This window comes from Schistocerca gregaria, chromosome 2 (assembly GCF_023897955.1).
Source record: "Schistocerca gregaria isolate iqSchGreg1 chromosome 2, iqSchGreg1.2, whole genome shotgun sequence".
Lineage (NCBI taxonomy): Eukaryota > Metazoa > Arthropoda > Insecta > Orthoptera > Acrididae > Schistocerca > Schistocerca gregaria.
In genome coordinates, this window is record NC_064921.1 from 506573558 (window position 1) to 506598924 (window position 25367).

The 25367-nt window shown below is 39.8% G+C and overlaps 1 protein-coding gene across 1 annotated transcript in view; it reads right to left on the reverse strand.

The window, feature by feature from the left end:
- Positions 1-25367, reverse strand: part of LOC126328907 (cytoplasmic dynein 2 heavy chain 1) — a 906666-nt gene that overhangs the window by 707120 nt on the left and 174179 nt on the right. Inside the window, exons 9-11 of the mRNA XM_049996078.1 lie at positions 14148-14288; positions 8538-8786; positions 7755-7982 (exon numbers count right to left, since the gene is read on the reverse strand). Coding sequence (XP_049852035.1) covers positions 7755-7982; positions 8538-8786; positions 14148-14288 — 618 coding nt within the window. The remainder of the gene's footprint in view (positions 1-7754; positions 7983-8537; positions 8787-14147; positions 14289-25367) is intronic.

Sequence of the window (25367 nt, forward strand, 5' to 3'; positions counted from 1 at the left end):
CCACTTCCCTATACACAAATATCCCGCACGTCCAGGGCCTCGCTGCAATGGAGCACTTCCTTTCACGCCGATCACCTGCCACCCTACCTAAAACCTCTTTCCTCGTCACCTTAGCCAGCTTCATCCTGACCCACAACTTCTTCACTTTTGAAGGCCAGACATACCAACAATTAAAGGGAACAGCCATGGGTACCAGGATGGCCCCCTCGTATGCCAACCTATTTATGGGTCGCTTAGAGGAAGCCTTCTTGGTTACCCAACCAAGCCTGCCAACCCAAAGTTTGGTACAGATTTATTGATGACATCTTCATGATCTGGACTCACAGTGAAGAACAACTCCAGAATTTCCTCTTCAACCTCAACTCCTTTGGTTCCATCAGATTCACCTGGTCCTACTCCAAATCCCATGCCACTTTGCGAGACGTTGACCTCCATCTGTCCAATGGCCAGCTGCACACATCCGTCCACATCAAACCCACCAACAAGCAACAGTACCTCCATTATGACAGCTGCCACCCATTCCATATCAAACGGTCCCTTCCCTACAGCCTAGGCCTTCGTGGCAAACGAATCTGCTCCAGTCCTGAATCCCTCGACCATTACACCAACAACCTGAAAACAGCTTTCGCATCCTGCAACTACCCTCCCAACCTGGTACAGAAGCAGATAACCAGAACCACTTCCTCATCCCCTCAAACCCAGAACCACTCACAGAAGAACCCCAAAAGTGCCCCACTTGTAACAGAATACTTCCCGGGACTGGATCAGACCTTGAATGTGGCTCTCCAGCAGGGATACGACTTCCTAAAATCCTGCCCCGAAATGAGATCAATCCTTCATGAAATCCTCCCCACTCCACCAAGAGTGTCTTTCCGCCGTCCACCTAACCTTCGTAACCTCTTGGTTCATCCCTATGAAATCCCCAAACCACCTCCCCTACCCTCTGGCTCCTACCCTTGCAACCGCCCCCGGTGTAAAACCTGTCCTATGCACCCTCCCACCACCACCTACTCCAGTCCTGTAACCCGGAAGGTGTACACAATCAAAGGGAGAGCCACATGTGAAAGCACCCACGTGATTTACCAACTGACCTGCCTGCACTGTGATGCTTTCTATGTGGGAATGACCAGCAACAAACTGTCCATTCGCATGAATGGACACAGGCAGACAGTGTTTGTTGGTAATGAGGATCACCCTGTGGCTAAACATACCTTTATGCACGTCCAGCACATCTTGGCACAGTGTTACACGGTCCGAGTTATCTGGATACTTCCCACCAACACCAACCTATCCGAACTCCGGAGATGGGAACTCGCCCTTCAGTATATCCTCTCTTCTCGATATCCGCCAGGCCTCAACCTCCGCTAATTTCAAGTTACCGCCGCTCATACCTCACCTGTCTTTCAACAACTTCTTTGCCTCTGTACTTCCGCCTCGACTGACATCTCTGCCCTTACTCTTTGCCTTTAAATATGTCTGCTTGTGTCTGTGTATGTGCGGATGGATATGTGTGTGTGTGTGTGTGTGTGTGTGCGTGCGAGTGTACACCTGTCCTTTTTTTCCCCTAAGGGAAGTCTTTCCGCTCCCGGGATTGGAATGACTCCTTACCCTCTCCCTTAAAACCCACATCCTTTCATTTTTCCCTCTCCTTCCCTCTTTCCTGACGAAGCAACTGCCAGTTGCGAAAGCTCGTAATTCTGTGTGTGTGTTTGTGTGTTTTGTTCGTGTGCCTGTCTGCCAGCGCTTTCCCGCTTGGTAAGTCTTGGAATCTTTGTTTTTAATATATATATATATATATATATATATATATATATATATATATATATATATATATATATATATATACATATATGTGTGTGTGTGTGTGTGTGTATGTGTGTGTGTGTGTTCAGTAAACTAGATGAAAAACCAGTTATATCATATCTCAATGAGGGACCTGAAACATTCAGGACAGGTCAGAAGCATGTAGAGGAACTCTGGCTGAAGGCTAATAGAATAGTTGTCCACACACTGGGTAGATATGTAGCCAGTAGAACAGTTCATAATGGGAGAGAACCTTCATGGTATATAGTCACAGTGAAGAAACTTCTACAGAAACAGAGATTACTGCATAATATGTATGAAACAATGTGTAGGACTGTAGATAGAGAGATACTGGATGAAACACGTTTGGCTGTCAAGAAAGCAATGCGTGATGCCTTCAATGACTACCATGGCAAAATATTGTCAAATGAAATGTCACAAAATCTAAAGAAAAGCTGGTCATTTGCAAAGGCTGTTATGGCACCAAAGTTAGTGTTCAGCCTCTAATGAATGAGATAGGAACTGAAACTGAGGGTAGCAAACCAAGAGCTGAAATGCTTACTCCATTTCCAAAAGTTCCTTTACAAAGATAAATACAGGAGAATTGCCCTACTTTAATCCTCATACCACTGAATGAAATAAGTATTAGTGTCAGTGGTGTTGAGAAACAGCTGAAATTGTTAAAACTGAACAAAGCTCCAGGCCCCAATGAATCCCTGTCAGATGCAATACTGAATTTGTGGCTGAGTTAACCTCTCTTCTTACTATAATCTATTGTAGATCCCTCGAACAAAAAATGGTGCCCAGTTCTTGGAAAAAGGCACAGGTCATCCAGTCTACAAGAAGAGAAGTGGAAGTGATCCGCAAAACTACCATCTAATATCCTTTACACTGATTCGTTGCAGAATCTTATTCTGAGCTCAAACTTCATGAGGTATCTTGGGCAGAAACACCTCCTCAATGCTAACCAGAAATGGTTTTCCAAAACATTGATCAGATGAAGCTGAATGCTCACTTTTCTCACCCAACTTGCACATTTCTCCCATAATGAATGCTTTGGATCAAGGCAACCAGGTATATTCAGTGTTTATTGATTTCGGAAAAGCACTTAGTATTGCACCTACACTTATTGTCAAAAGTACAATCATATGGGGAATCAACTGAAAATTGTGACTGGATAGAGGACTTTTTGGTAGCAAGGACACATCATGTTACCTTGGGTGGAGAGTCATCGTCAGATGTAGAAGTAACTTCGGGTGTGCCCTAGTGAAGTGTGTTGGGCCCCTTGCTGTTCTGTTGTACGAAGGTAATCCCAAAAGTAAGGTCTCCTATTTTTGTTATATGTACATAGACCTGTTTATTTGTACAATGGTTTTATCAGTGTACACCTTGAACATTTAGCTATTTTTCAACATTATCAGCATTTCTGTCTATGCATTTTTGTAGAAGCTGTGGCAGTTTTTGTATGACCATGTCATATCAGCTTGCCGCCATACTGTTCAGAAAGTTATGAACCTCTTCTTTCACCTGTGGTTGGTTTTTTTTCCCTCAGCTGAAATTTGTTCTGAACTAAAGAAAGCTACAAGATGAAACAAGTTATGATGTGGAATGGCAAGTTAGAACTCATATTGAAGGCACTAACCCTCTTCCAATTCACACTGACTCTTTTCGTGATACACCTTATCTCTGTAATCCTAACATGTCCCCTTTCTTTTTTGCATTTCCACAGGATCTACACAGATAATAACTCTGCTGGATACAACTTGGAGAATAAAATTAAAAGTTTTATGTAAATTTTCCACTACAAGATATTCACAACGTATCTTGACATTGTCATCAATTCCAGTCTTACAATTCAGGATCCAGTTAGTTAAGCAAAGATCTCCATTCTTTGAGATACACAAAATTCCACATCACATGTCGTAATGGTGGTGTCCTAAGCTTATGGCATCAAAGGACTGAGAGTGTTGATTAGTAAATAGCTTGGCTCCTGGGTGCACTAAACTTATACTGAGCTATTTCTAGCGAAGACCCTTGGTGTCCTAAGCTTATGGCATCAAAGGACTGAGAGTGTTGATTAGTAAATAGCTTGGCTCCTGGGTGTACTAAACTTATACTGAGCTATTTCTAGCGAAGACCCTTGGTAAGTACTGAATGCTTTGAAACTTCCTGGCAGATGAAAACTGTGTACCGGACCACAACTCAAAGTTGGGATCTTTGCCGTTCGTGGGCAAGTGCTCTATCGACTGACCTACTCAAACATTACTCATGACGCGACATCATAACTTTAATTCTGCCAATACCCCGACTCCTATTTTCCAAACTCCACAGAAGCCCTCCTGCGAAACATGCACTACTAACACTCTTGGAAGAAAGGATAGTGTGAAGAAATGGCTTAGCCACAGCCTGGGGGATGTTTCCAGAATGAAATGTTCACTCTGCACCGGTGAGAGCACCAATATAAAACTTCCTGGCAGATTGTACTGTTTGGGGGGTAAGAGATGAGACACTGGTGGAAGTTGTGAGGAAGTAATCTTGAGTCGTGCTTGGTTAGCTCAATTGGTACAGCACTTGTCCACAAAAATAAAGCTCACAAGTTCTAGTCTTGGTCTGGCACACAGTTTAAATCTGCCATGAAGTTTCCTATCAGTGCACATTCGATAGCAAGGTGAAAATTTCATTCTCGAAACTCCCCCAGGCTTTGGTGAGCCCTATCTCCACAATGTCCTATCTCCACACCATCCTTTCTTCCTGGAGCGTTTGTCTTACAGTTTTCTCAGGAGAGCTTTTCTGAAGTTTGGAAGGTAGGAGATGAGGCCCTGGCAGAAGCAAAGGTGTGAGCAGGAGTTGTATGTCATGCCTGGGTAACTCAGCTGATAGAAGGCTAAGGTCCTGAGTTGCAGGCTCAGTCTGACAGTTTTAATCTGCTGCTGCAGAGTGAAAATTTCATTATTGAAATTCTTTATCTGGCCTGAGCTTCCAGAGTTGGTGATTGTGTATGCCTGAAGTGTGCTTGCTTGTGTGAATAAATGGTGTGCATTTCTCTTCTGTAGACGAAGGCTGTGGCCAAAAGCTCTGTGTAAGTGTCTTTTAACTGTGCCTGTCTGTAACTTAAAATTGAAAATCCAGAATGGAATGTAACAATATTATGAAAAGTAAATATATTCATATTTTTCCTACAATATTGATATGCCTATCTGGATTTTCCATTGTTTAATTTCAGTTATTAATAATATTGTGAAACGACAGATTTCTGCTCACCATATAGCGGAGATGGTGAGTCACACATAGGCACAACAAAAAGACTGTCAAACATATTAGCCATGTTCTTCCTAATTAGAAAACACACACACATATTAACAGAATTCACACATGTGACCACTGCCTCTGGCTGCTGGGGCCAGACTTCCGATTATTACTTTGTCAGAGTGATAGTAAACACTGCATCCACTAAGAACCAACCAAATAAAAATGCATTAGATTTACTTCAGTAGACACTGTTTGCATTGTCAATGAACATTAGATTGAAACACAAAACCCTTATTCTTCTCATCCTATCTTGTAAGACTCCCTGACCAGGGTTCTGGGTGACTTTTCAGTAACTCTCCCAATATCCTAAACCTCAGAAGTCCTTTTCCTTCTCTACTCTTCCTTATCCTTCAACCCATCTGTTGGAAGAAGGAGCTACTGGCTCTGAAACCTTACACAATTCCATAATTTTTATGTTTTTTCTCCTACTGCTGCCGCTTGGTGAGTAAACTTTCATCCATCCATTTACATTATATTTTCAAAACACTTTAGAGTTTACCAAATGCATTATGACTATAAATGTGCTGCTCTGACAGGAGATCCTTGAGCTATCTTTGTAATTACTGACTAACAAAGGATATTTCTTGCCAGACTTAAACATGCAGTAGCAACTGCAATCAATAAAACCGAAGAAAAGTAAATAACTTTAAAATATAAATCAGTTTAATGTAGAATACTGATTTATATTTTTACAGCATAACTAGTTAATCATCTCTTAGTTTGGATTTTGTAATGAATTCTCATGGACAAAGAGCGATATATGATCTCATAAGAGGTGCCCTTACAGACCTAAACAATAGAAACTATTCTGTTAACAGATTCTATTACTATTTTATTCGTGGGTGTCATTTTCAGAAACTGTAGTATTATTTTTCAAACAATGGAAAATCCAGGGTGGAATGTAACAATACCAGAGAACCAGAGAAGGAAAGTTGCTACTCACCATATAGCGGAGATGCTGAGTCACGGTAGGAACAACAAAAAGATTCACACAATTACAGCTTTCGGCCATTAAGACCTTTGTCAGCAGTAGACAGACACACACACACACACACACACACACACACACACGCACGCACGCACGCAAACACAACTTGCACACATGTCTGCAGTCTCAGAGAACTGAAACCACACTCAGTTCTCTGAGTGAACTGAAACCACACTCAGTTCTCTGAGACTGCAGACGTGTGTGCAAGTTGTGTTTGCGTGAGTGTGTGTGTATGTCTGTCTACTGGTGACAAAGGTCTCAATGGCCAAAAGCTATAATTGTGTGAATCTTTTTGTTGTGCCTATTGTGACTCAGCATCTCCGCTATACGGTGAGTAGCAACTTTCCTTCTCTGGTATTGTAGTATTATTTTTTCAGGATAAATTTCAGCTATCATCTGCAAATAATTTGTTGAAACTGGTGAAGCATAATAAAATTTATTTGCAAATAATGACTGACATTTATCATGAAAAAATATTCTATTACCTTTACAAGCTTTCAGTTGTGTGGGTCATAACACTCTACATGGGAAAAGTAAAATATTTTGTTATGAATGTCATCCTTCTTGTGTGGATGGACATTCATAACAAAAACTAGAGGGATGTATTAGCTAACTCATCCACAGGATTAATATCAAACTCTTAATGATGGAACATTAAATTTAGAGAATCACAATGCTCAGTGTCAAGCTCACCGCTTTCCTAGTCTACATAAATCACCTTCAAAGGCTTTAAAGGATTGTTAAAAGATACTGATAATTTCTAGTGAGGCACAGATACTTAACATCAGCACAAACTCAACTACAACAGACACAGCTCAGATGATATTTGAACTTGCACACAACTGGATTACAAAAAATAGTTTAAGTCTTCAATTTCAAAAAGAAACAGATGGCTTTCTGATGGCAAAAAATAGACATTTATCAACATACACTAAATTAAACTAAGAGAATGTTCATTGAACAAGTAAGTTCAGCACATCTTTAATCTTATAAGTGACTCTTCCTGTGTTAACTTGCTCATGACACCAAACTCTGTTGTTGCGACAGCAAGAATTAGCCTCACGATCACATAAAAATATTATTACATCAATTTTCCAACTATCATTGTGACTAAAAGTAGAAGTCAAAATTAATTCTGGTTACATATTTTGATGTTCAAATTAAGATTTTGTAGTAAATATCAGATGTTGGTATTTTATAGATAACTGAGTTTGGAAAATTAGTAATGTGAGTATGTATCTCTAATGTGACCTAGAGAATGAGTTGCTACAGTTCACATAACAGGCTGCTACAGTTCCGATAAGAAACACGTGCTTTAAAATGTACACTGTTGGTTAAGTTAATTTTGAAGACAGTGAGTAGTATCTATTATATAGTGTAAATTTAACTTAATCCACCTACTGCCTTCTGCTGCATACTGAATCTCTAATATAAGGATTGCATTTATTAACTTTTAATTTATAGGTGAAAATTCATATTTGTCAAGCTAAACATAAAAATGTATTAAATGTTTCATAACAGTGTAGACACTCGAACATTAATTCTACATGTTGAAAAATCACTGAACAGAAAATATGAATGTCTGTCAACAAATAAATATCCAGCAGCTTCGTGCCAATATTCAATCTATCTTCATTTTTAATATTACTCTGACCTTGTTTTCCATCTGTCGAAGCCAGCATATGTTGGCAACAATAGATGGCATATCCGATGCTTCCCCAATTCTTTCATATCCACTGTGGTTTCTAGAAGAAAAATCTGCACTCGTTGCAGCAATGTATTCTTTTAATGCAGCAAGAAAAGCCTCTCTTTCTGGTGTAAGGATATGAGATACATCAGGTTGCTGAATAAGCTCTCGACAGCGTACAAATTCTTGCAAAAGCTGTACAAAAAACACCAATTAATGATCAATGTAGAGATAAATCTTACAACAATTAAGCCAAGTAAACTGTATATGTAGCCGCACTACACACTAACTGCTCAAACATGAACAGACTTAAGACTGATAGTTACACAAATAAAATTTGAGTCTCTAGCATTTACATTTTCAAGAGCAGGGCACTTGATAGAAGGAAATGGCCAATGGAAAACAGTAGGAGATAATGGAATGTTGTGAAAATATTGGAAGGCACAAAAATACAAGGGCATATGGTTTTTGCAGCAATACTCTAGGTAAAATTTTCTTGGTTTTCTTTTTATGTTCACTTCTAAGTGATTTAAGCTTTTCTTTTCTAATCAGTCACTATTTTATACGTTTGTCAGTCTCCACTTCCTCTTTTGCTGTCAATGAAGAATCACTAGTTCTGTTCCAGTGGCAACTTCTTTGTATTGTTGCCAGCCTACCCAAAACCACAACATTGTCCAGTTGTGATATCACAGTCCACATTTAATATGGTTTCTACATGGAATTACTTTTTATTACAGGAACAAAATTTACCTCTAAGACATTGTTACCAGCCCTACTAATTTGGTTACGCAGCTTTCCAGCAACACGTTCTCCAACTGGTTTTAAAATACGATGATACTGTGCAACAGCAGTCTGCCACAAAGGATCAGAGTAAGGATTGCACTGTAACACATTCAGCTCACAGAAGATATGGAATGGACCACCAGGAAGAAGTTCTTGGAGCTCCTCTGCTGACAAAAGACGACTTAACTGCCGGTGCAGCTTTCTGATATGTAGGATCTAAATGACAAGAAGAAAGCATGAACATGTATTCTCAGATACACATGATTATTAAACCACAGCTTTGTGATTTATGACAACACCAGAATCAAAAAATTAAATGTACCTGCAGAGGTAGATACTAACATATAAACAATACTAAGATTTAAAAAAAAATTAATAAATGAGTTATGAGATACTTTATGATAAAAAATGGACATTACATAAAACTAACACAGTACACCAAACTGAGCCAATTATCTACTAAGCATTATATTCAGGATTGTATTCCCTCCACTCCACAGTTGACTGAGTGATGCAGCATCCAGTTTTCATCAATTTTAATCAATTGTGAGGAGACCATGTACAATAAGCAAAAGGTAAGCACCGAAAATAAAATAATTCCAATTGCCAAGTTATTTTTATTTAAAAATCACTCATTTTGCCATGGATAGTCATCATTAGATTATATAAAGCTGTCACCTTAAGCTCACTGTACAGACTGTCGAAGCTCTATGTGTATGAGGTTTATTCAAAAAATAATTTCGCACCAATGGTGTATTGGAGAGAAATGTGGTTGGCATCCATGCAGATGCCTTTGTTTAATGTGTAACTGACAGAAGTTCCATTGTTGTATGTCAGTTATTGTTCAGTGCTGTACTGAGTAGAACATTTGCGAATTTCAAGATGACATACGAGCAACATATCTGCATTAAATTTTGCATGAACTCAAGAAAATCTTTGCAGAGACACACTAAATGATGCAGAAAGCCTATGGTGATGAGCGCTTAAGCTATACTCGGTGTTACAAATGGTTCACACAGTTTAAAAATGGCTGGATGAAAGTTAAAGATGACCATCATTCAGGATGCTCTTTGATGCCCACCAATGACATTCATGTCAGGAACATCAACAAAATTATGTATGCCAGTTGAAGTCTGACCACGCAAAAGGTTACAGAAAAATGTAACATTTCAGTTGAATCATGTCATGAAAACCTGACACAGCATATTGGAATGCATTGTGTTGCCACCAAGTTCATCCCATGGTTCACAAATCAAGACCAGAAAGACCTTTGCCTCACAATCATCAGTGATGAGCTTTTGGATTGTGTAAATGAGAACAAGATGCTTGATAAGAGCATCATAACTCATGATGAATTGTGGGTTTATGGTTATGATGTTGAGACCTAGGTTCAATTTTAACAATGGGTCAGGAAAGACTCTCCAAAACCAAAAAAAGCTCATCAGGCTGCTCAAATGTCAAAGCCTCGCTGACGGTTTTCTTTGACTTTGAAGGAATTGTTCATTATGAATTCATACCACAGGGACAAACTGTTAATCAATGATACTGGCAGGTGGTGATGATGGAAAATGTGAGGAGGAAACAGCGTGAAATGTGATGAGACAATTCATGGCTCTTGTATCACACTAATGCATCCACACATTCATCACTGTTCGTACGTGAGCATTGCACTGTGGATATCTGCTTGTGTCTGTGTATGTGCAGATGGATATGTGTGTGTGTGTGTGTGTGTGTGCGAGTGTACACCTGTCCTTTTTTTCCCCTAAGGGAAGTCTTTCCGCTCCCGGGATTGGAATGACTCCTTACCCTCTCCCTTAAAACCCACATCCTTTCATTTTTCCCTCTCCTTCCTTCCTTCCTGACGAAGCAACTGCCAGTTGCGAAAGCTCGTAATTCTGTGTGTGTGTTTGTGTGTTTTGTTCATGTGCCTGTCTGCCGGCGCTTTCCCGCTTGGTAAGTCTTGGAATCTTTGTTTTTATATCACACAAACACACACACAGAATTGCTAGCTTTCGCAACCGATGGTTGCTTCTTCAGGAAGGAGAGGGAAAGACGAAAGGATGTGGGTTTTAAGGGAGAGGGTAAGGAGTCATAGGAGTCATTCCAATCCCGGGAGCGGAAAGACTTCCCTTGGGGGAAAAAAAGGACAGATGTACACTCGCGCACACACACACACACACATATCCATCCGCACATGTGTATGTGTGGATGGATATGTGTGTGTGTGTGCGAGTGTACATCTGTCCTTTTTTTCCCCCAAGGGAAGTCTTTCCGCTCCCGGGATTGGAATGACTCCTTACCCTCTCCCTTAAAACCCACATCCTTTCGTCTTTCCCTCTCCTTCCTGAAGAAGCAACCATCGGTTGCGAAAGCTAGCAATTCTGTGTGTGTGTTTGTGTGTTTTGTTCATGTGCCTGTCTGCCGGCGCTTTCCCGCTTGGTAAGTCTTGGAATCTTTGTTTTTAATATATTTTTCCCATGTGGAAGTTTCTTTCTATTTTATATATATATATATATATATATATATATATATATATATATATATATATATATATATATATATATATATATTTTCTGAAGCTGAAAGTCAGCTTGAAAGGACCAAGACATGCAACAATAGACGACATAAAAGAATATTCACAGATGTCACATCACACAATCCAGTGCAAAAGGTGTACCAAGACTGCTTCCAGAAGTGAAAATGGCATTGGGAGTGGTGTATCAATTGTAATGAGACCATGTACAATAAGCAGAAGGTAAGCATAAAAACAATTTGTGGACAACGTTCTGGAATTTTTTGAACAGACCTCATTTGTGGTTGTCATAGAGCTTTGGTAGCTGGTGCAATGAACTTCATTTGACAGTTTTATATAACCTGATGATGCCTGGCTGCAGCGAAACGTGTTATGTTTAAATAAAAATAACTTTTTTTGCAGCAGTCACTGTTTTATTTTCAATCTAATACACAGGATGTTTGCAAGACGAAAGAGTGCTATCGGGCTGAGCATGCAGGGACTGCGCTGCAAACAAGTGTAGCACTGGAAGGTTGTGGGGCGGGGAGGGGGGAAATGGGGAGTGAAAAAGGAAAGGATCAGGGAAGCAGAAAGACATTTGGTTGCATTGGCAGAGGATAGCAGACAAATAGGGTGAGGGGATGAAAACATGGAGGAGATGATAGGACAGAATGGGTCAAAACTGTTGGGTAGTGGGTGTGGGGACAGTATATTAATGTAAGTTGAGGCTGGGTTAATTTCAGGAGTTGAAAATGTGTTGTAAGGATAGCTTCCATGTGCAAAGTTCAGACAACTGGTGGTGGAGGGGATGATCCGAATAGCTCGGGTAGTGAAACAGCAATTGAAATCAAGCATGTTACATTCAGCTGCGTGTTGTGCCACACGGTGGACTACTTTGCTCTTAGTCTCAGTTTAGTGATCGTCTTTCATCTTGGTAGCCAGCTGATTGGCAGTCACATCAATAAAAAAAAAGCTGTGCAATGATTGCAGCAGAGCTGGTATATGACATGTCTGCTTACACAGGTGGCCAAGCTTCTGATGGGATAGGATAGGCCTGTGACAGGACTGGGACAGGAAGTGCTGGGTGGGCGGATTGGGCAGGTCTTGCTCCTGGGCCTTCCATAGAGATATGATTCCTGCAGCAAGGGATTGGAACTGAGAATTCCATATACATGAACTAGGATGTTTTGGAGGTTGGGTGGATGGTGGAGCTTTACTTTAGGATGGGTAGAAAGGATCTTGGATAGGATGTCCTTCATTTTAAGGCATGATGATAAGTAATCAAAGCCGTGGAGAAGGATGCAGTTGATTTGTTCCAGTTGCAGCTGTATTGGGCGATGAAGTAATGGTATTGTTGTTCGATAATGCTATATATTTATTTATAATGTAGGCAGCTAAGGAAACAAGAGGAGTGTAGGCAAAAATCATGAAAGGTGAGAACAGGAAACTGTACTAATGCAATGCATATGGTGAGATGTGTATACTGATAAGGTGGGCCTTCATGTAAAGGTTTGTAGAAATGCAGTCTGTGATTATAAGACATGTAGTTGATCATTCCTAATGAAATGTCATTATGCCACATATCAAAACAGCAACCGTGATTTTTGTGTGCCAAAAATCAAAACAAAGGGAAGCTTACTGATCGTATCTGGCCAGCTACCTATGTAGATGAAATCAATTGCAGACTGTGTTTCTATGACTCGTTAGGTGGTTGAGAAAAAGAGGGTACCATAACGTAATGACTGGGGAGGACAACAAACTGTCCAGACTCCTTACCTGTAACAAGCAATGCCTTTTCACACAAACCTGAGGGGTCTTCAATCAACACTCAGTCAGTTGCACAGTTGCATATGAATTGGGTATCGTACAGAGCATTGTGTTGAATGTAATTTTGGAATAGCAGCTGTACATCTACTACTGGCAGAAAGTGCTGAACATGTGGACATTGCAGTGTTGAATGCTCAATCCAAAAATTGTTATATATGTGCTTTACTCAGATGAAGTCTGCTTCATTAGGAATGCAATCTTATAAATTGTTACAATAGTCATGTATGAGCTGTTGACACAGTTAAACATAATCACAGATTTCCAGTGATATCATGGGCGAACACAGTTACAATTAGTAGAACACACCCATAATCAACAGGCCGTATCAGCTTCCCCTACCACACCCTTACCGTTTCCCATCAGTTTTCCTGAGATATATTTACCACCCACCCCTTCCTCCCAAATTGCTGAAATGATTCCTCTTGATCTCCATGCAGGTATATATTGTTAACAGTGCACATTGCACATCTTGCTTATGAACATAACTGTCATAATTTTCCTAAAAGGTGGATAAGAAGGTGAAGTCCTCTTTTGTGACCAGCTTGTTCCCTTGAAGTATGTATGAGACACCTGTGTCGACAGAAGAGAACTTCCTGGGAGAACTCTCATTCCCTGTGATGTTTGTCAAACAATATTAGGGTAGAGCAAATGGGTACGGCAGTACTTTGCGCAACTGTTTCATGCTTGTACTGAAACTGGGGCACCACTTGCAACATATTTGGTGAAAATGGCACTTTGTGCAAGCTCCACAGTTAAATTAGTTATTTTATTTATATGATTTTTGTTTACAACTTTTAACTTAGCTATGTCTTGATTAGAGTTCCCTATCTACATTTGTCCTTCTACATTACCTCTGAAACTTTGTATTATCATAAAGAAAACAGCCTGCAACTGTGCTACAGAATAAGGGACTATTATTCCAGTAAACAGTACCGCTTCATGGCAGACAACACTCCTTGCAAATGTGCACTAGCAGATTGGTAACTCGCACACACACTCTTTCACTATTAACCAGTAAGTGTCACTGATATTTGCTTTTCTTCTGATAGATTTTCTCTCATGTTTCAGTACAGGCTGGTGTTAAAGTTATACAAAGTTTCTGGATACTGTAGGCGAAGATCAGTTTTCCATGACACAATCGGCAATTTTTCAACACACACATACATACATATATATCATCAATCAAATTCTTTAAAACAGAACTTTAAACTACTAGCAAATTTATTTTTGTTTATTACCTCCACCAGTCGGGATGCAAGATTCATAACATGAGTTGGCAGATAAGGCTTGCCGTGCCAAGGATGTGGAGAATAATTGGCCCAGAAGAGAGATGTGAGGCGCTCACAGGAGTTGATCCAGTTTCTGCAGATGGATAATGCCTTGAAATTTAGAAAAAAAGTATTAACCTACAAATGATTTGTTTCTTTTACTGTTTTCCATGTGTATTCACCCATAAATTAACAACAAAAAGTTCATATCCACATGGACCAGGTGGTTACAATTAAAGTGCAGCTACTCATGCAAGTTCAGTGTGAGCTGTAATTACTGTATGGCAGTGAAACTTGATAGACATCCTAATGCAGAACCAATTAATGCTGGAAAAAAATTAGTTCCAATTTTGGCCACGAGGTGCCAATCTGGCATTGTACAGCATCATGTCAGATGTCTCCAGTACTCATACTGAACAAATTGTGTAAGTGGCAGTTAATAATAAAATCAACACTATGGCTTTCACACTTGTATGACCTTTTCTGCCCACATCCCATACCTAATACATTGTGTATGGGACCATTTCTATATGGCTTTCTGGCATTCACAGTACCAGATATGCATCTGGTACTCAAAACTGGAACTTTTTTTTTCCCAGCGTAAATTGGTTGTGCATTAATGCATTAGAATATCTACCAAGTTCCGTTGCCTTATGATAGTTAAAGCCCACTCTGAACCTCTCTGAATAATTTTAATTATAACCACCAAGTTGTACTAAAGTTATTCTTATTATTTCTCATATCATCCGATAACACAAACTGGCAATAGAATACAACCTAAGTGCATGATGGTTTCTCCACCACATGTATTACAGAAAACTTTCAAGTACTGGCACTGTTGACCAATGGACAGATTTCCGCTTTTCTGCACATGCCCAGTTAACATAATCAATTAAGTCTGTCCTTGTAATTGTCACAGAAAATATTTTTACTCTCAGTTATTTCCTACATTTGTAATACATATTGTGTACACATATAGGGACTAAAGCGGCTTTCAAAAGTGAATACATTCTGTAGTAATTTCCCTCAGTACTATACATGCATGCACACCAATAAGATTCATAGGTACCACATTATCAATATATTGCGTGTATATGGGAGGGCAACAGAATACATACATTAGGAAATTGTACAACATTTATTCAATAAATTTCTCTCTAATAATAATCTGTACATTTTCCAAAAGACTGGTTTTTCTCCACCTCTTTTGTCTTTCAATAGCTATAGCATATATTTACCATCAACTATCTCTATAGTAAACTTTTATCTTTAATGAATTCTTTGTGATTTATTACCAATATATACTTAACAAATCTTCCAAATTTAAATAACATTTGACAGTAAACATCAAAGAAATAATTTATTGGAAATACAATGATAAGCTATTTTAGGGGAAACCATTAGACAGTCATGAGAAAAAACTCAAAAACATATGGGGAGAGGCTGGTTGAGCTAAGGACACACCTCAAGAGATGACAAATTCTTTTACACTCCAATGATTGTGATGTGCATTCACAGTGTGTCCGTAATACCCTCAAGAAACTCTCGTAGGGCTCACTGAAGGTTGGTGTGGGTTATTTCCACCACTGTTGAGCACTTTAGACTTTTTCCCAGAGAAAAAAATTAAATTACATTTCTTCAGAATTTTTTCAAGTGTGCACAATAAATTATAATTCATTATTAGAGACAAACACCTTTTTGTGTCAACAGTTGTTTGTTGGCATCTTCAGTCCAAAGACTGATTACACATTAGTCCATCCTGTGGGAACCTCTTCATCTCTGCATAAGTACAGTAATATGTGTCAATTTGAATCTGCTTACTATAGTAATCATTGGTGAATTATGGTTTATTACTATCATAATGTGTATAATCCTACCTGGAGTTTCTACTGTTTGATTAATGTACATAATCCAGATCATTTGAGTTAGGTACAGGAGACATGTCAAAATTGTAAAATTTCACCATAAATGTAGAACAGCTGATGCTAACCAATAGCATTATGCTAATAATATAATTTTATTGTACATACAAACACACAGTAAGAAATCTAACACTTAATTCCCCCTTGCTCAAATTATCATTTCATCCTATGAATTTTCTACTGAATAGTAGCATTTCTCATACAGAATCTGCTGTAGCTTCGTATTTAGAATTTATTCCTTCATATCAAATATGTTTTTGCTCATTAACTTGTTACATATTGTTATCCTCATATACTGCGGAGTCGATGTGAATGATTTCAATTGGTGTTTAGGTAGCAAAAACTTATTTTCATTTCTTGTGTTATATGTGTGGTTAAAATAATCCTCCTCGAATGATTTTGTCTGCTGTGTTGGAAGATTACAATTTCATATATGTACATTTAGGGAACAGTTGGGATTTGCAGTTTCCAAAATAATGGGTGATAAGATTCTGTTTACTGTGTAGTACACATGTATCTGATAATTTTATGTATCTAACAGTTTATGTTCCTCAGCATTTATTTGGACTTTTTTAAAATCAATGAGATACTCAGCTTCCTGGTGGAGTCCAAAGGGATTTGTTTTACTTTGATAGTCATGTACGACATCTAACTTTGCCACATTTATGATGAATTTATTTAAATGCTCTGATATTTGACATGGGTTTACAGTAAGGCTATCATCCTATCATCCACTGATCGTGACCGGGCCAAACATCTCGCGAAATAAGCATCAAACGAGAAAACTACAAAGAACAAAACTTGTCTAGCTTGAAGGGGGAAACCAGATGGTGCCATGGTTGGCCCGCTAGATGGTGCTGCCACAGGTCAAACGGATATCAGCTGCGTTTTTTAAAATAGGAACCCCATTTTTTATTACATATTTGTGTAGTACGTAAAGAAATATGAATGTTTTAGTTGGAACACTTTTTTCGCTTTTTGATAGATGGCGCTGTAATGGTCACAAACATACGGCTCACAATTTTACACAAACAGTTGGTAATAGGTAGGTTTTTAAAAGTAAAAGACAGAATGTAGGTACGTTTGTACATTTTATTTCGGCTGTTCCAATGTGATACATCTACCTTTGTGAACTTATCTTTTCTGAGAATGCATGCTGTTACAGCATGATTACCTGTAAACACCACATTAATGCAATAAATGCTCAAAATGATGTCTGTCAACCTCAATGCATTTGGCATATGTGTAATGACATTCCTCTCAACAGCGAGTAGTTTGCCTTCCGTAATATTCGCACAAGCATTGACAATGCACTGACGCATGCTGTCAGGCATTGTCAGTGGATCATGACAGCAAATATCCTTCAACACTTCCCACAGAAAGAAGTCTGGGGACGTCAGACCCAGTGAACGTGCAGGCCATGGTATTCTGCTTTGACGACCAATCCACCTGTCATGAAATATGCTATTCAATATCGCTTCAAACGCAGGCGAGCTATGTGCCAGACATCCATCATGTTGGAAGTACATCGCCATTTTGTCATGCAGTGAAACATCTTGTATTAACATCAGTAGAACATTATGTAGGAAATCAGCATACATTGTACCATTTAGATTGCCATCGATAAAATGGGGGCCAATTATCCTTCCTCCCATAATGCCGCACCATACATTAACCTGCCAAGGTCACTGATGTTCCACTTGTGCCCGGAATTCACAGGCCCCGTGCTTGCTACTTTTCTGTAATACCATATTTTGGCAATGGTGCATCATCCACCTTCCTGCACTAGACAAAGCAGGTGGACAGTGTGAGCTGATCAATGAGATGCAACACACGACTCCGACCTTTCTCACCACAGACCACACGGTTGAGTTAATGGAACTCCCCACAAATTCGTAAGTGGAGTCTTGCTCATTTGCTCATTACACACTGTGCATCCATTAATTTAGTGGTGCTTTTTCTCCCATCTATGAAAGTCATGATGCTCCATAGGTCACACCAAAAACTGAACTTTCGGAGATGCAGCCTTTGTCTCGCAGAGTTCACAAAAGTTGCACCATGTCTCATCACTAGAATGTATACCCTCAAGAATCAGTGATTGAGGCATACTGCGCGTGCAATGCGTCCATACAGGTGGATGTTAATGATAAATGTGTTTGTACCATCTGGCAAGGTATGGAAAAATAAATCTATGTCACTGACAAAAAGACCCTTGTCGTTCTCCGCTGAGCATATTGAGTGGGCATGGCAATAAAGCCCTTTCACTGCATGTTTATGACTGTAAGTGGTGACAACCATATCCCTACTTCAGACTTATTACTAAATACCATTAAAGTTTTTTCACTGAGGTTCCTTTTCATATGGATTTTGTTAAATGAAATTTCTTTGCTAATTTTTGGTAGTTCAATGAACAATGCAGAGTGGTCAGAGATTTCTAAATCATTGCATAGATTATAAACATTACCAAACACATAATTTGTTAAAATATTACCAATATACACTCCTGGAAATGGAAACAAGAACACATTGACACCGGTGTGTCACACCCACCATACTTGCTCCGGACACTGCGAGAGGGCTGTACAAGCAATTATCACACGCACGGCACAGCGGACACACCAGGAACCGCGATGTTGGCCGTCGAATGGCGCTAGCTGCGCAGCATTTGTGCACCGCCGCCGTCAGTGTCAGCCAGTTTGCCCTGGCATACGGAGCTCCATCGCAGTCTTTAACACTGGTAGCATGCCGCGACAGTGTGGACGTGAACCGTATGTGCAGTTGACGGACTTTGAGCGAGGGCGTACATTGGACATGCGGGAGGCCGGGTGGACGTACCGCCGAATTGCTCAACACGTCGTGCGTGAGGTCTCCACAGTACATCGATGTTGTCGCCAGTGGTCGGCGGAAGGTGCACGTGCCCGTCGACCTGGGACCGGACCGCAGCGACGCACGGATGCACGCCAAGACCGTAGGATCCTACGCAGTGTTGTAGGGGACCGCACCGCCACTTCCCAGCGAATTAGGGACACTGTTGCTCCTGGGGTATCGGCGAGGACCATTCGCAACCGTCTCCATGAAGCTGGGCTACGGTCCCGCACACCGTTAGGTCGTCTTCCGCTCAGGCCCCAACATCGTGCAGCCCGCCTCCAGTGGTGTCGCGACAAACGTGAATGGAGGGACGAATGGAGACGTGTCGTCTTCAGCGATGAGAGTCGCTTCTGCCTTGGTGCCATTGATGGTCGTATGCGTGTTTGGCGCCGTGCAGGTGAGCGCCACAATCAGGACTGCATACGACCGAGGCACACAGGGCCAACGCCCGGCATCATGGTGTGGGGAGCGATCTCCTACACTGGCCGTACACCTCTGGTGACCGTCGAGGGGACACTGATAAGTGCACGGTTCATCCAAACCGTCATCGAACCCATCGTTCTACCATTCCTAGACCGGCAAGGGAACTTGCTGTTCCAAGAGGACAATGCACGTCCGCATGTATCCCGTGGCACCCAACGTGCTCTAGAAGGTGTAAGTCAACTACCCTGGCCAGCAAGATCTCCGGATCTGTCCCCCATTGAGCATGTTTGGGACTGGATGAAGCGTCGTCTCACGCGGTCTGCACGTCCAGCACGAACGCTGGTCCAACTGAGGCGCCAGGTGGAAATGGCATGGCAAGCCGTTCCACAGGACTACATCCAGCATCTCTACAATCGTCTCCATGGGAGAATAGCAGCCTGCATTGCTGCGAAAGGTGGATATACACTGTACTAGTGCCGACATTGTGCATGCTCTGTTGCCTGTGTCTATGTGCCTGTGGTTCTGTCAGTGTGATCATGTGATGTATCTGACCCAAGAAATGTGTCAATAAAGTTTCCCCTTCCTGGGACAATGAATTCACGGTGCTCTTATTTCAATTTCCAGGAGTGTAGATTGCTGACTTTGAATTTAGTCTAGCGCGTTGCATGAAGATTACTTCGAAGACGAAGTTTTTTATTAAGTCAGTGAATTTGGACACATCATTGCTTTAAACTATGATATTGATATTGATGTCAGCTGCTACAACTATCTTTTCCTTTTTTCTTTACTAAGATTTTCGAGCAGGCAATGAAATTTCACAAGCAAAGCTTCAATTCTAGCTTTCTCTGGTACTCTGTAAATAGCAACTACTATTACATTTAGGTGCCTCTACTCCATATAGCAACTTCCAAACAATTAAAATAATTTCTTTTCCCATATTTTATGTAAGAATGAGCAAGAATGTAAGAGTCTCCATGTGATTTCTCTTGTCTACAAAAGCTGCTAGCTACTTCAAAATTTTCAGTTTTACTGTGAATTTTAATATTACCAAATGTAAGCCAATGTTCATTGAGGCAAATAACAGTGATATTTTACATTCAGCAGTACTTTAACAATTCTAGCAATTATAATATACAACTTCATCAGTTACTCACACTGTTGAGCAGACTGAGCCTCTCTTCAAGTGAACGACAGCTACTGATTAAGTACTATGAACTAAATCTTACTGGGAAATATTAGGAAGCCTGAACAGAGACAGAATAAATAATTATGACTATAGAGTAAACACAAATTTTGTCCACAGAAATTTAGGTTAAATAACTGTAAAAAGTATAATACTAATATAATATTTCGTAACCTAATATAATAGATCTCTTGAGATAGACACTGCAAGAAAAATGAGAAAAAGGTATAATGAAATGCCAAAGACAGTTCACCGGAAAGAAGCACCATGGTGTAACAGGCCAAGGAATGAGTTGTAAGTGTTAATTATACGTAACAATGACAGAATGATAATACCACAGGTACTGGTGGAAATAAAGCTGTGAGGACGATCATGATTCATGCTCATGTAGCTCTGCTGGTAGAACACATGCTCACAAAAGGCAAAGGTCTGGGGTTCAAATGCCAGTCAGGCACTCAGTTTTAATCTGCCAGAAAGTTTCATATTAGCATGGTCTCTGTTACCGATTCAAAATTCATTCTCGAATACCAAAGATAATTAGCCAACAAGTGCTGGAGAATCATTTTACATGTGCAGATGCTTACTGTTTAGTAGCTCAAATGATTTGTAATGAAATTAGTTGGTTAGTTATTTGTGTGTTCCAAGGATTATAACTCCGGACCCTCTCTGTGATATTAAATGAGTGAGTTTTATAATTACAGTAATCTTCTTAGTGTTAAGTATGGCTACACACTGGCCAATTGTTATATTTCTTAACTCATTTCTTTTACATGCCAGCAGTGATTTACACATAACTATGATCAGGCTCTCATTAAAATATATATCATATATATCTGAGGATGTCCACACACAAACTCTTATCAGTGACCATGAGCCAGTTGTAGCAACAATGATTACCAAGTTACAAAAGGTAACTAACACAAGTAGAAGGATTTATATGTTCAGCACAACTAAAACAAGTAGAAGGATTCCGTATTGTAGAAGGATGTTCAGAAAATTAGATAAACAGGCAGTAGTGTCATATCTCAATAAGGAACTTGAACATTTAGTTATGGTGAGGAGCATGAAGAAGAACTGTGGCTCAGGTTTAGAAGAAAAGTTGATCTTGCCATGCACTTGATAGCTATGTACCTGGAAGTATATGATTAGAAGGACTCTTCAAGGTATACACACACTGAAGAGAAACTTCCAAAGAAAAAGAGAATAATGCATAAAATATGTATAGCAAAGCATTGAGCTATAGATAGTGATATACTGAACTAAATGCATTTGGCTATCAACATGTCAATGTGTGAAGCCTTTAATGATTACTGTATCAGAATATTATCAAAAAACTTTCACAAAACCGTAAGAAATTATGGTCATATGTAAAGGGTGTTAGTGGAACCAAAGCCAGTGTCCGTACAATTATGGATGACACAGGGACTGAAATTGAGAGCAGCAAACGAAAAGCAGAAATGCTAAATTCCATTTTCAAATGTTCTTATACAAATGAAAGTCTAAGTGTATTTCCCCACCTTAATTCTCTCAGCTGCAAAGATGAGTAGTATAAATTTTAGTGCCAGGAGTGTTGAGAAAAAGCTGAAATATCTAATATTGAACAAAGCTCCCAGAAATTCTTGGCTCAAAAAAAAAATATATATATATATATATATATATATATATATATATATATATATATATAAATAAAACAGAAAGAAACTTCCACATGGGAAAAATATATTAAAAACAAAGATTCCAAGACTTACCAAGCGGGAAAGCGCCGGCAGACAGGCACATGAACAAAACACACAAACACACACACAGAATTACGAGCTTTCGCAACTGGCAGTTGCTTCGTCAGGAAGGAAGGAAGGAGAGGGAAAAATGAAAGGATGTGGGTTTTAAGGGAGAGGGTAAGGAGTCATTCCAATCCCGGGAGCGGAAAGACTTCCCTTAGGGGAAAAAAAAGGACAGGTGTACACTCGCACACACACACATATCCATCCGCACATACACCTTGTGTGTGTGTGTGTGTGCGAGTGTACACCTGTCCTTTTTTCCCCTAAGGGAAGTCTTTCCGCTCCCGGGATTGGAATGACTCCTTACCCTCTCCCTTAAAACCCACATCCTTTCATTTTTCCCTCTCCTTCCCTCTTTCCTGACGAAGCAACTGCCAGTTGCGAAAGCTCGTAATTCTGTGTGTGTGTTTGTGTGTTTTGTTCATGTGCCTATATATATATATATATATATATATATATATATATAAAGATTCCAAGACTTACCAAGCGGGAAAGCGCCGGCAGACAGGCACATGAACAAAACACACAAACACACACACAAAATTGCGAGCTTTCGCAACTGGCAGTTGCTTCGTCAGGAAGGAAGGAAGGAGAGGGAAAAATGAAAGGGTGTGGGTTTTAAGGGAGAGGGTAAGGAGTCATTCCAATCCCGGGAGCGGAAAGACTTCCCTTAGGGGAAAAAAAAAGGACAGGTGTACACTCGCACACACACACCCATATCCATCCGCACGGATGGATATGGGTGTGTGTGTGCGAGTGTACACCTGTCCTTTTTTTTTCCCCTAAGGGAAGTCTTTCCGCTCCCGGGATTGGAATGACTCCTTACCCTCTCCCTTAAAACCCACACCCTTTCATTTTTCCCTCTCCTTCCTTCCTTCCTGACGAAGCAACTGCCAGTTGCGAAAGCTCGCAATTTTGTGTGTGTGTTTGTGTGTTTTGTTCATGTGCCTGTCTGCCGGCGCTTTCCCGCTTGGTAAGTCTTGGAATCTTTATTTTTAATATATTTTTCCCATGTGGAAGTTTCTTTCTGTTTTATATATATATATATATATATATATATATATATATATATAAGTAAAGCGCCGGCAGACAGGCACAATGAACAAAACACACAAACACACACACAGAATTACTAGCTTACGCAACCGATGGTTGCTTCTTCAGGAAGGAGAGGGAAAGACGAAAGGATGTGGCTTTTAAGGGAGAGGGTAAGGAGTCATTCCAATCCCGGGAGCGGAAAGACTTCCCTTAGGGGGAAAAAAAGGACAGGTGTACACTCGCAAACACACACACACACACACACACACACACACACACACACACACACACACACACACACACACATATCCATCCGTACATCCGATGTATGAAGCTGTACGGATGGATATGTGTGTGTGTGTGTGTGTGTGTGTGTGTGTGTGTGTGTGTGTGTGTGTGTGTGTACACCTGTGTGTGTGTGCGAGTGTACATCTGTCCTTTTTTTCCCCTAAGGGAAGTCTTTTCGCTCCCGGGATTGGAATGACTCCTTACCCTCTCCCTTAAAACCCACATCCTTTCGTCTTTCCCTCTCCTTCCTGAAGAAGCAACCATCGGTTGCGAAAGCTAGTAATTCTGTGTGTGTGTTTGTGTGTTTTGTTCATGTGCCTGTCTGCCGGCGCTTTCCCGCTTGGTAAGTCTTGGAATCTTTGTTTTTAATATATTTTTCCCATGTGGAAGTTTCTTTCTATTATATATATATATATATATATATATATATATATAGGAAGTTTTGAATACAAACAGTGACGCCTGTGGGCTGAGGATGACATGGAGGCCGGTCGGTACCATTGGGCCTTCATGGCCTGTTCATGAGTAGTTTAGTATTAGTTTTTTTTTAAATACAAAAACAAACAGTATACATGATGATTTTTCTGTGTATTGTACTCTGTGTAATGGAGGAGGCACAACATTTGTAAGTAGACATACAAAAATACCATGTCTAACATTAGTGTATAAAAGTATTCCAAGATTCATTTTGTCCAATTTTCTAGTTGTAGTATAATGTCAAAATGATGACTACAATGCAAGAGAAGGAGAAAATCTAATGTCTAACATTAGTGTATAAAAGTATTCCAAGATTCATTTTGTCCAATTTTCCAGTTGTAGTATAATGTCAAAATGATAACTACAATGCAAGAGAGGGAGAAAATCACACATTCAAATGTCACTTCAACTTATGAAATCAAATGAACTTGGAAATGAAAATAAACTCTTGAAACACATTACGCTAATCATGAAAAAATAAAAGTAACTGCTGCAGTTTTTCATCATTATAACATGAAAAACATTTGATCCTTTAGCACACCTAAGCTTGTCATCAAATGCACAATCATATGGTGTATTAAGCAAATTTTGTGACTTGAGTAAGGATTTCCTGGTAGAAGGGCTGCAGCATGTTGTCTAGGATGGGAAGTTATCAACGGATGTATAAAATAAGACTGTAATGTGCAATTCTGTCAAAACTGCAGGAGCCATATCCTGAATTTGCAGTTACTCATTTTAGATATAGAAGTAACTTAAGATGCTCCCCAGGGAGGGGTGTTTGGAACCTTCATGTTCACACTGTATATAAGTTCCTTGCAGACTTTTTTGCAGATGATGCGGTTATCAATAATGAAGTATTGTCAGAAAAAAGTTGCACAAATATTCAGTCAGATCTTGAAATGATTTCAAAATGGTGAAAGGAATGGCAACTTGATTTAAATGTTCATAAATGTAAAATTGTGCACTTCACAAAACAAAAAAACATACTATTCTATGACTACACTGTGAACAAGTCAAAACTGGAATCGATAAACTCATTCAAATTCCTATGAGTCTCACTTTGCTGAGATCTGATATGGATGATCGCATGGGCTCAGTCACAGATTAAGCATGTGAAAGTCTATGGCCCATTGGCAGAATACTAAGGAAATGCAATCTGTTTACAAAGGAGACAGGTTGCAAATCACTAGTGTGACCAGCCAAGAAACTG